This window comes from Opisthocomus hoazin, chromosome 1 (genome assembly GCF_030867145.1).
Source record: "Opisthocomus hoazin isolate bOpiHoa1 chromosome 1, bOpiHoa1.hap1, whole genome shotgun sequence".
NCBI lineage: Eukaryota > Metazoa > Chordata > Aves > Opisthocomiformes > Opisthocomidae > Opisthocomus > Opisthocomus hoazin.
In genome coordinates, this window is record NC_134414.1 from 150,618,839 (window position 1) to 150,630,564 (window position 11,726).

At 43.9% G+C, this 11,726-nt stretch overlaps 1 protein-coding gene across 1 annotated transcript; it reads right to left on the reverse strand.

Moving 5' to 3' along the window:
- On the reverse strand, positions 1–11,726 carry TIGAR (TP53 induced glycolysis regulatory phosphatase). Its single transcript, XM_075441707.1, has 6 exons — positions 11,627–11,726; positions 9,722–9,759; positions 7,369–7,490; positions 3,415–3,492; positions 1,925–2,035; positions 1–1,498 (listed from the first exon to the last, which is right to left on the reverse strand). The coding sequence occupies exons 1-6, from the start codon at positions 11,656–11,658 to the stop codon at positions 1,040–1,042; spliced, it is 840 nt and encodes a 279-aa protein (XP_075297822.1). The 5' UTR covers positions 11,659–11,726; the 3' UTR covers positions 1–1,039.

The following is an 11,726-nucleotide window of genomic DNA, read 5'->3' on the forward strand; positions in this document are numbered from 1 at the left end:
TTCTATTCAGGAACCTTTATTTTTTTTTTTTTCCTTAATTTACTTTTTTAAACAGGCTTAAAATATGCAAATGAAGAAAAAGTATGTGGCTATTATAAATAACATAAATCAGATAACCTTACACAGTAGCACTACGAACACCCCAGTAGGGAAAGAATACAGTACCAACAGCAAATACAAGCAATCATCAAGCAATCAAACTCGCCAAATTCTAGGCAAAAACATTCATTCATCAAGTGTACGCTTGCCACTGATGAAAGGATTCTGGTCGGGTACAACTCACCCTGATGATAAGGTTCCTTTTCAGAAGAGAGACCGTTATTTCAGCCACGTGCACATGAGGTGGGTTCCTCATCCTGCTTACAGTTAAAAATAAATACTTTATGTTTGTGTACAGTGCTCTTCAACAGCGGTCTCAAGAACACTAACAATTTCTTACAAAACTCTCCTGCGAGGTAGGTGTATCATCATCCCCATTTTACAAATGGAAGAGAGATTTGCCCAGAGTCTCACAGCTATTTCGTATCAGAGCCACGAGCGCGTCCCCTGACTCTGCACCAAACCTTCTCCAGTAGGCAATGCTCCTTTTTAGGTTATATTATTGCATTCAAAAAAAGTTATTTTAAGACAATATATATGTTTAATATTACAATATAGCATTTTGTAATAAAACAAGAATACAGTATAGATCATCTTTGAGGTACCATTCCGCTCCCCTCCCCAACTCTTCTACCTGGAGATAACCAAAATAATTCTGGGCTAATGAAAATAAGTTTTTAAAACTATGTGCCGTAGGACCAGATATGCAAGTGACTGGAAGCATTTTGTTTCTGTTCATTTGTGTTATTTCTCTAGTGCCAACTTACATCGGGCACTAGGACCATGCAAATCGTGTTACTTTAAGATGGTAAGCAGTTGCATGTCTTCAGTTTTGCAGTTTAGTGTCAATAACTCCAGCCAATCTCAGTAACTACTATAGATACCTTTCTCAAACTTAGTATAATGGTCATCTAAAACTACTTCCCCCTACAAAAACCTCTTAAAACACTTTTGCAGCTACACATTCAGCTCCCACATCCACTAAGTGAGAGTCTTGATTAAGACAAACACATTTGATTTCAGGTTTTAACAAATTTCCATTTTCAAGTTTTATAATGAAGTGACTAACTCCTGTATTGGGACTGACAGAAGACAACTGAGACTTTGTTAAATTTGTCGGTAAAGTACAGTTGAGATCTGAAACAAAATAACCAATCCAGTTCCTCATGTAGGCTCCATGACTCACCACTAATATATTGGCATCTAATATTTTAGAAGCTCCACCGTTATCAGAGCTAAGTTCTGCTTCACTGCAGTGGTTTGTCCAAGGGAAAACAAACTGTTCTTCAGATGTTCCTGAGCTTCTGCTTGCCGCACCATGTGTGTCTTGCTCCTTCTGTTCCAATTCAACAGCTAGCCGACACAGAAATTCAAAAAAATCCCTTGCACGTTCTCTAACCTAAAGAGAAAGGTCAGAAGACTACACTGTGAAGGATGCAAGCGACTTCGATTTTCAGAAATCTGGGATATAACTAATTCAGTTAAAAGACAAACATTTATCAGACAAGCCTCAGAAAATCAATGGTAAGTTACTGAGTGCTGTAAACACTCCTCTGCCCTCCAATGCCAAGGCTGAGGGTAACTGCCATCATCCTTCTGCCAACGAGAGCTTCATGAGGAGTCAGTCTCAAAACCAGGATTTTAGGTCTAAAGAGATTCCCCACTTGGCAGCCGCTGCAATCAGGTCAAGTAGTGCTTTTAGCTTTGAAAATAACTGCCTTTGGTTGGGCTAAGCTCTCAATGAGATGTTCCTAAGTACGCAACAGCTGCATCTGCACTGATATAATGGCCTAGAAAGCAGGGCACAAATAAATAAATACCATACTTCATCCAGTGTTTCTCCTCCAGAAGGCGTGAATGAAGGACACTGCTCTCCCACAGCCTTTGCCATAGCCTTGAGGTCAGTCAAAGGCCTTCCTTCGGCAACACCGTATTTCTGTCAGAGGCAAGTTACAGAGAGCGGGTTTAGCAAGATGTATCAAGTCTCCAGTACTGCTTCCAACGTGAACATCTCTTAACAGTTTTGCTTTCTTGGATTTTCCAGTGTAACATACAGGCTTAACTACCTTTTACATTTTATCCCAGTATTGGGGGAGGAGGGATCTTTATATCCACTATTTAAGTGAAAAATACATATGTAAATTGTGGGTGTATATATATATATACACGCTGGGCAGAGAAATACATTAAGAGCAGCATCTCACTAAAAAGTACCAACATTCAAAACACTACCTTCAGCCTGATCTTTGCCTTGAGATTTTTTCCTACATCCTTCCTTGACACTCACTCTTAGCGTACAAAATTCAAGTGTCTTTCTAACTGAGGTTACGTCGCAAACACTTCCATGTACCTGTTCACATGAGGATAAACTCCATTTACTTCTCATTTGCAGAAGACCACAGGGAATTGTTTTTCACAAGAAACAAATAATTTCTCTACAGACCTCTGAAATCTCTACAACAGAGGAGTCTATTTTAAAATCAGAATTTTTTACAAAGACAAAAAAAAAAAAAAAAGACATGAAAAACCCAGAAAAACTCTACCTATTAAAAACAAACACTAAGGCCTCCCCCATTTTTTCAGGACCTACATTACCGCTGTGGACAGTGTTTTCAGAAAACAAGAAAGGCAAAATGATCTTAAAAATGTATGCTAATAGACTCACAGAACATGCAATTAACCATCTTCAATGACATGCTTATTTCTGAGACCTCCAAATGCAAGGCCCACACGAGAAGCAGTAGTAAGAACCCAGATATACCAACTAGCTGTTCTGGACCACCAGAAGTCACATTACAAAACATAATATTTATCATCTGTAACGTATCTACAAGATCAGGCAGAGAGGCTAATCAGGAAAGCAGACCGTTCCATGGGCAACAGAAAGCTTTCTGGTAGTCTTTGTGCAAATGAGCAGGTATAAACAGCTAAAAAGCCAAGACAGAGTTGCACCATCAGGCTAGAGAAAGCAGGCAGAGGCAGTATCTTTAACACTTTACGTAAGAGGATAGAAAACAGAGCTAAGCTTTTTATTACATTTAAGATAATTTCCTCCACATGTAAACTTTACCTTAAATCATTAAAGCATCACAGTCACAGCACTAAGCACTAAATTTCCCTTTGCTTCAAAATTCTGCAAACAATTTATAGTACCTGATGTGAACAGTTCAGTTTTCAGTGATTACAACCACATCAAACAGCACTCTCCACTGTTAAGTCTGCCATTTAATGAGCCAAAATATTCATCAGCAGTAAGTGACATCATTTTCAAATTGTTCAGTGCTCATTATTAAAACAAACTCTTTTGGCACTTACTCTCTCTCGAAGTCTTGCATCATACTTGATTTCCAAATCTTTGCAAAACTTATTTTTTCCTAGAATCGTGGCAGCAGTCTAAAAAGTGAATATACAGCCATATCAACAAGTTGTTTTCTCACGGGACAGCCAGACCATCTTACACCACCACAGCCAATGTGAATCTCATTAGTAGTACCCAACAACGCAAACAAACGAGATAACATTTTCTCAGCTAGTAGTGTCTGTCAGAACGGGATATGTAGCCTACGTCAGGCCATAAAAGGCAGAAAAGCTGCAACCCCCTGAAAGTTCTTTCACAATTCAAAGTCCAGAACAGTTGAAGACACTTAGCACCCACGTAAGGTGGGCAGCAAGACGCACAGCAGCAGCAGGATTTACTGGGATAAAAGCCACCTCTTCTCTGGTGTACACTGCTACTCACAAAGCAATCAGGCTGATGCATTCTTTACGTGTGGCACGCGAGTCGGACTCACCAGCAGTACGTTCCTAAAAACTAATCAGTTAATCCAACTGCAAAAAAAATAGCACCTAAAAATTAAATTACTTTTTGACAAGCGGCTACTTGATGCACCTCAGAAATCAAATAGTCTTGAAGCAGTTCAGAGGCAGGAGTGTGTTTGCTGACAACATACCAAAGTGTCAGCCTCAGTGTTATGACGGGGAAATGCACTGGATGATGCACGGGGGGAGGGGGGAAATCTAGTTTATTGTATTCACCTGCCTTTTGATAACACGGCCAAGAGATGGCGAAAATCCAAAGGGCGCAGTGTGCTTTTAAAGATACTTTGGATGTCTTGAGTTTTGTGCTATACATCTTTGTTTCTTCCAAGGACGCATGAGATTTTGGGGGTGCAGGGAGGGCAAGACAATTGATCGAGAGGAAATTCTGATACCACTTTGGAAAAAGTATTGCCTAACAGAGGCTCTAGCATGCTGGATATTATACAGCTGCCTGGCTGCCACAGCCAATAATGGGAACTCAAGGACAACTGACCTGCTCCTGTTCTTATATACACCAAAGCGTGAAGGCTGTACTGGATTCGCACAGAGTTTTGAGCAGTAATGTCAGCTGGAAGTCTTGTGCAAATGTCCACATCCAATTGAACGGACATTCAAAGCACTCATTTTGAAAAAAAAACTCCTTGGATTCTGGAAAATAAGCAGCCTTGTTTTACCAACAAGATTTTATGACCTGTTTAATGTATGTATTGCTTAGGAAAGGCCTTCTGTTGCAACTTCAAATTTCTGTGACGGAGTAATATCAAAATTCAGACAGGGTTGAATATATTTTCCTGTATATATGAGTAGCACAGTTAATTGTATGACTATATTCTGAAATTTCTCCAGGACTGGTATCTCGTTCAGTATATAGAACAGACAACATTTACTTACTGAGCACTAATTCATACCCTGAACTGTAAATAAAAATTAAGCTTCATTTACCGTGCTGAAACCACAATCTGCTCTGAAGAAGCAATTAACTTCCTCACACCTTTCCTAGACCATCCATTCCTAGAACACCAGCACGCTTCAGAAACGTCACCAGTTTATACGTGGAAAAGACTCAAAGATTTTCTCTCATTCTTCTCAGGGCCCAGCCTGTCCCAGTCCCGAACCCACCTTCACTGCTACAGAGCTCACATCCCAACACCATGAGCATCTCACAGTAGGCCCCATATTCCCCTGCAGACTTCGGTGTTACGCTCTGTTAAGCTCCCAAGTCTTACAGAGTTACGCTCTGTTCACACCACATCCCAGCCTACCCAACTAGTCTTTTTTTATTTTCACATTGCAGGTCTGAATCACAGAATCACAGAATGTTCGGGGTTAGAATGGACCTTTGGGGGTCATCCAGTCCAACCCCCCTGCCGAAGCAGGGTCACCTACAGCAGGCTGCACAGGACCTTGTCCAGGCGGGTCTTGAACATCTCCAGAGAAGGAGACTCCACAGCCTCCCTGGGCAGCCTGTTCCAGGGCTCCGTCACCCTCAGAGGGAAGAACTTCTTCCTCATGTTCAGATGGAGCTTCCTCTGCTTCAGTTTGTGCCCGTTGCCCCTCGTCCTGTCGCTGGGCACCACTGAAAAGAGTCTGCCCGCTCTCTTCTACACTGCTAATTTCTGGAGCTAGTCTTTGGCCCTCCCTCCTCAGCTTATTGCTCAGACAGGCTTCCCTGCAAAGCCTCTCTCCTCTGCATGTCCTATACATGCTCACTTCACACCCCCTTGAGCTCTCGGAATTCCTGCCAGCTAGCACAACTCCCCTTGCGTACATCCCCGTTTTCTCCTGTCCTGTTCAGGCTTGAAGGTTCAGCTGCCAGCCACGGGCAGCAGCCAGCGGACCGCGTACCACTCCTGGTTCCGGTAACCAGGACGCACCCTGACTCCAGCAGATGCAGGAGACATTGCAAGGAAAACTAAACTTTACCACTAACAGTTTCTTTAAAAAGTTTCTTCCACTTTTGCAAGGGAACTTGTACATTCCTCTCATACTTGAGCTATGAAGTGACAGCGTAGTAAAGGACAATTCTTCACAGATTTGCAGCTGCCAAAAAAAGGGAGTTCCAAGCAAATGGAAACTACAGCTTTACACATCTTTGGAAAAGCCTTCACAAAGTCTGGATAGCTTGTCAGACAAACAGCAAAACATATTTCCTTTATGCAAAGAACAGATTCAGGTCTGTCTTCCACATTATGAGTGTGCAAAGGCTTCTCATGGAAAAGGCTGTCTCTAATAGCAGGAAAAAAAATTACCAACCTCACTCTCAAGCGTCTGAGCATTCAGAAACAATTCCCCTAAGGCAGGCATGCAGCACAGAGTCTTATGAACTTTATAAAGCACTATTAATATTTTTAAATGTAATCACCGCCATTCACACACTTACAGGGCATGACTTGTCAGGCAGTTACTAACCACTTTAAAAATACCCAATTACTGCACTCCTCCCTCCCTCTCTAGTTTGTTTTCTGCCTAAGCGGTGCTGCTAAAACAGTTCACCGGACTGTGCTGCGAAACTGATGAGCAATGCTGATCACTTATGTTTTAAGAAGAAAAAGGGGTTTTATGCTAGATTTTGTTGACATGGTTTACAGCAATGCATCACAGACTTTTGTAGCAGGACAACAAAGCAAAAAGCAAGCAACCACCAGGGCTATCAAGAATTGCTTAGTAATTTCAATCACATGAAGTCCACACCTCTCCTGACATCACAGCATCAGTAACAGAAGAGAGAATTAAGGAAAGGGCTTCCACAGGAGACATGACCTTCCTAGAACAGCTGATCTATGCCTCTACTTTTCAAACTTCTGTTTCCCTAATTTTCTGAGTATTTTGTAATCTTGCACACAACACACATCACACGTAATCCCACTCAGTAATTATCTTTTTTTTACCCTCTTTAATTAACCTGATAAAATAGTGCATGAAGGTGAAAGGTGTGCTATTACATTCCTGCCAAAATCCAACCTGCACATTTAAGAATCCTTGTACTGACTTTACAGCAAAACTTCTCTCGCCTTTATTGGCCTGCATTCCTCAGAAAAACATGGCACACTGCCACAATGCATAAGGCACTACAACAGTATCACAGAGAATTTGTTTTGTTTCTTTTCTTCAAAGGAAAATGGACTTTGGTCTGTGTTACCTCCAAGTCCTGATTACTCCTTTAGCAAGAACCTATGCACATATAAGATAGTGGCAAATCCATAAGAACAACACTGCATGACATCCTGCAAAGCAAGCTGCCCTTCATCGCTTCCTAACTGACCTGTTTCCGTCGAAATATCCTTACTCATTGAGGCCTTCCTGAATTCCACACCACTCAAACTGCAGTTCCAAGTCCACCAACATAGCTTTTGGCTCTCCATCACTGTATTACTTCTGCATCATCGTCAGCAAATAAATGCCAAATTCTGAAACTAATATTGACATTCAGTTGCCTCAAGAGGCACTTGCCTGCTTTGCTCGAAGGAGGTCACTTGAAAAGACGTGAGTAAACTTCACATTACTGAGAAATAAACCAGCAGCATCTGCTTGTCTGAAACCAGTTGCAGAGAGCGGCTCATCCACTCCTTGACCTACAAAATAAAACCAAATCGACATTAAGACAGGCGAAATTTAGATCATTTAGCAGCTGAACAAGCATGGCAGCAAGGAAGAATCCGCTCGGTCATAACAAAATGCTGCTCCTTCAGTAAAGCCAACCCTTAGTAAAAGACACTGTTCCTCTGGTCTTCCCTAAACCCAGTCACACAAGTTGTGTGAAACAAGGGAGTACAAGCTAGGAAGACAGAAGGAACATTACTGATGATATTTATACTAATGTATACCTAAGACAAATTAAAACATAAAACAGAGGCCTACATCTAAATGTAAGTAGTCACTCTAAATCACTTGTGCTTTTTAGAATGGTCACTGGCAGGCTTCCTGAAGAGGAGTCTCACAACTGAAACGCGATTAATAGATCTGTTGATTGTAAGTAAGAAAAAAGACAATATAATTGAGATACTGTTGTTGATACTAAAACAACATATGTGGAAAAAACATGCACATGAGGAGAGTCAAGCCCTGACAGCTACGAAATGCCTGCTCCTCCCCATTCCCTAACACTGACAATGCCTTGCAGAAATGAGGCAACACGAAGAGATTCTGTGTAATGCGGAAAGCAGCACCCACTCTCTGCCAAAGACACAGTTTCACAAGAATTTTACAGCTGGTGTAAACACAATCTGTCGTGGTCTCTTCCTCTCCCCTGCTCCACCTCGCACACTGACGCTAATGCTCATGCAGCTGCACAGCGAGCACGTTGATGGAACAAACCTAACTGAAAAGCAGCAACCCTCCCAAAAACTGTTTTCAGCCAGAGCAGTCTGTGGAACTAACTGGCCACAGAGATCTAGGAGAGCACAGAGAGAGCCAGAACTTCAGTAACCCAACTCGAATGAAATAGGTGTGCTCCGGTCACAGCTCAGAGAGCCTGTAGGAGACCCAAGAATGGTGGCAGAGGGGCAAATCTGTAACAAATGACTACGTCCACACTTGTACCACCCATTTTCCTTTTGTAGGAGGTCAAAGCAGAGCGCGTGCAATTCTCATCAGATCCAGAACAATGACAAAACCAATTTTCACCAAGAAAACACACAATCATTTACATGCTTCAACAGCAAAAGACAGGACACCAGAAGTCCAAAACATGAGTTCTAAGCACCTCGTCTGTAATTCAGCCATGTGAGACCTCAGACCATGGCGGCCATGCTAGTATAGGTCTTACACCTCTCAAAACACAAGGCAGTGTTCACTTGCTACACTGCAGAGGGGAGAGGAACCTACTACATGTCATTTGACACAGAGGGCTAGGAATTTAAAAGACATCACTGGTACTTTTAAGAACATAAAGCATGGGAATATTCTTTATTCAGTTTATTACAAACACAAAGCCAGCCTGCAAGAACCATAAATTGCAATGTCAAAACAGAGGTAGGAAAAGCTGGAAGCACAATTCTTCTTCACAGCATGTAGCATTGTATAAAGTTTATTTAATCAGAGTACAGCCCCACCGGGTTCCCTGTAGCAGTGAGCCTTGGTTTTCCTACAACAGACATCCAAGCAGCTCAGCGTTCTCAGTCCTGGGTGTACAAGCCAGCAGTCACTAAGGAGCAGCCTGGTTTTAAATGTTTTGTCTAAAGACTGCCTTCCCAGAAAGAGCTGGATTGAACAGTTCCAGCATTGAAACAATCTTTACTTTTCATACTCCCTTGCTCTACTGTAGGCTTGTTTTGCAAGTGACAGATACCTTCTTATGGCAATAGCCTCCTTTACAACACGACCTTTATTCACCCTTGCGCAGCTCCTGACCAGCTCCATCGTACAAATGCACACCTGGCTGGTTCTTCACCACAGCTGCAGCTCCCACTTCTCACGTGAGTCCCAGAAGCCCTTATCCCAGGCGTCATACTACTGAGATTTATCACGCTGCTACGGGAAACTCAGGCATCCTTAACAACAGGTGCTGCTGTCATTTTGTTGGGTTACAGGTAACTTTTTTCCCCGTTTAGAAAAAGGAACTACTCCAGTACCCCCGTTAATACCAGAAATGTATTGCTATTTCTTGATACCCTGTGGAGACCAACTTAGAATCTCCACAGTCCTCTCAAGCTATCAAGCTAACGTCTTGGCTTACAAATAAAGTCTCCTAAAGTTTGTAAGATTATTCTGTCATAATACTTAACATTTCATCAGTTTGTTACAGGATTTCACATTTTGCAGGGAAGAATACTTTCGCATCTCTAGCAGAATAACTGATACTAACCTTGCAGTATCTTGTCTTTGTTGTATCTTGTTTCTCCACTGAAAGAGATGATAAAAAGAAAGTTCACATTAGTTTTACTGAATGTTCAAAAACATTATTGTATTTGATAAGCACAGAGGACAGCAGAGTCTGAATAGGAAAAATGAGATAAATTACAGCACAGCCTCTTTACAAAAAGATGTATTTGAAGACTTTACAATGAAACAAAAACATTTTCAAGTAGCCAGCCCTAATCACGCTGTCAATACTAAGACAAACCTACCTGGAATAAAAGGAAGTAATTTCTTAAATTTATCATAAGTGCATTCTAATTTACCTATTACAATTACACCTCCATGCTGGAGAGAAGGAAGTTTCAGGCAGAGTCTGCAGCCCTCTTAGGCAAAGCGTGCGCTAGCCAGCGGGACCTCTGCACTTCAGAGGGAAGCCAGTTCAAGAGATCATCAGACAGCAGCAGAGCAGGCTGCACACCTTGAAGTAACACAGCATTAAGTAGCCAGAGCTGTTCAAAAACCAGTAGAACAAACACGACCTTCTTTAGGAACTAGGATATTCTCTCTTGAAAACTGTAATTGAAGGCATTTCCAAAGAAGAGCAACTAAAACTGTGCAAACTTATTCAGGAGGGAAAATCTAACAACTAAACTTGACACGAACAGAGTTAAGCGTGCTGACTTTGTTGAGACTCTTCACCCGACTGAAATGTCACGTGCTGAAGTGTCTGCAGTACTAAGGCCAAGTGTGCTGCTTGGTTTTTATGCCGAGAGCTATCGACACCGCTGCGTGGAAGTCCTCAAGATGAGCCCTAAACGGGTAACTGATCACAGAAGACCAGTACTTTTAATCTAAAACACCATATTTAAACTCTTTCCTGTCTTGAACAGCAGGCAGCAATTTAATTCTTCAGGCTCTGCGCGCTTCCCAACAGCTACTTCCAAACTCCCGAGGAAAACGCGGCAGTCTGGGTGGGGTCCATCCCGCTGGTCACCCACTGGGGTGCAGGCTTCCCAGTTCAAGAAAGATGAGGAGCTACTGGAGAGTCCAGTGGAGGGCTACGAGGATGATGAGGGGACTGGAGCATCTCTCCTATGAGGAAAGGCTGAGGGAGCTGGGCTTGTTCAGCCTGAAGAAGAGAAGGCTGCGAGGGGACTTAATAAATGCTTATAAATATCTGCAGGGTGGGTGTCAGGAGGATGGGGCCAAGCTCTTTTCAGTGGTGCCCAGTGACAGGACAAGGGGCAACGGGCACAAACTGAGGCACAGGAAGTTCCGTCTGAACATGAGGAAGAACTTCTTCCCTCTGAGGGTGACAGAGCCCTGGAACAGGCTGCCCAGGGAGGTTGTGGAGTCTCCTTCTCTGGAGATATTCAAGACCTGCCTGGACGTGGTCCTGTGCAGCCTGCTGTAGGTGACCCTGCTTCGGCAGGGGGGTTGGACTGGGTGACCCACAGAGGTCCCTTCCAACCCCGAACGTTCTGTGATTCTGTGATTATGCTAAAGGGGAAAAAAAAGTTCAGCTCTCATAAGAATGAAGCAGTTCACTGCTCTCAACTGCAGGAAGCGGGAGCCACTCAGCCGAGTTAGCCACAGGTCTCTGCCAACACCCACCGCAGGCTGACAGCAGAGCTCACCTTCACCATCTTAACGCGGTCGGCAACGCCGATCCGCCGACCTTCCACGGCCAGGCCGCCGCTCCCAGGCGAGCTCTGCCCCCCGCCGGAGAGCTTTCGGCGGGGGAAAGGCCTCGCCGCCAGCCCCCCTGGAGCGCGCAGCCCCGCACCCCGCGCAATCCCGCACCGCACCGGCGCGGCTGCCACTCCCGCGCCCAGCGGCAGCGACCGGGCCGCCCCGTCGGGCCCCCCGCCCGGCCCCGCCCGCGCCGGCAGCACCGGGCCGCAGTACTCACTGCCGGACGACGGTCAGCCCGAAGCGGACCATGGCGCGGCCGCACGGGTGCGCGCAGGACCCGCCACCTCCCGCCCGCACTGCGGTGACCGGCCGGTGAC

Bases quoted from the DNA above. Each gene is read 5' to 3' on its own strand.
- TIGAR (XM_075441707.1), bottom strand. From the start codon at position 11,658: ATGGTCCGCTTCGGGCTGACCGTCGTCCGGCA. The intron at 9,760-11,626 runs GTGAGTACTGCG...CATCTCTTTCAG, and splicing joins GGGCTGACCGTCGTCCGGCA to TGGAGAAACAAGATACAACA. The intron at 1,499-1,924 runs GTATGGTATTTA...CTTTCTCTTTAG, and splicing joins GAGGAGAAACACTGGATGAA to GTTAGAGAACGTGCAAGGGA.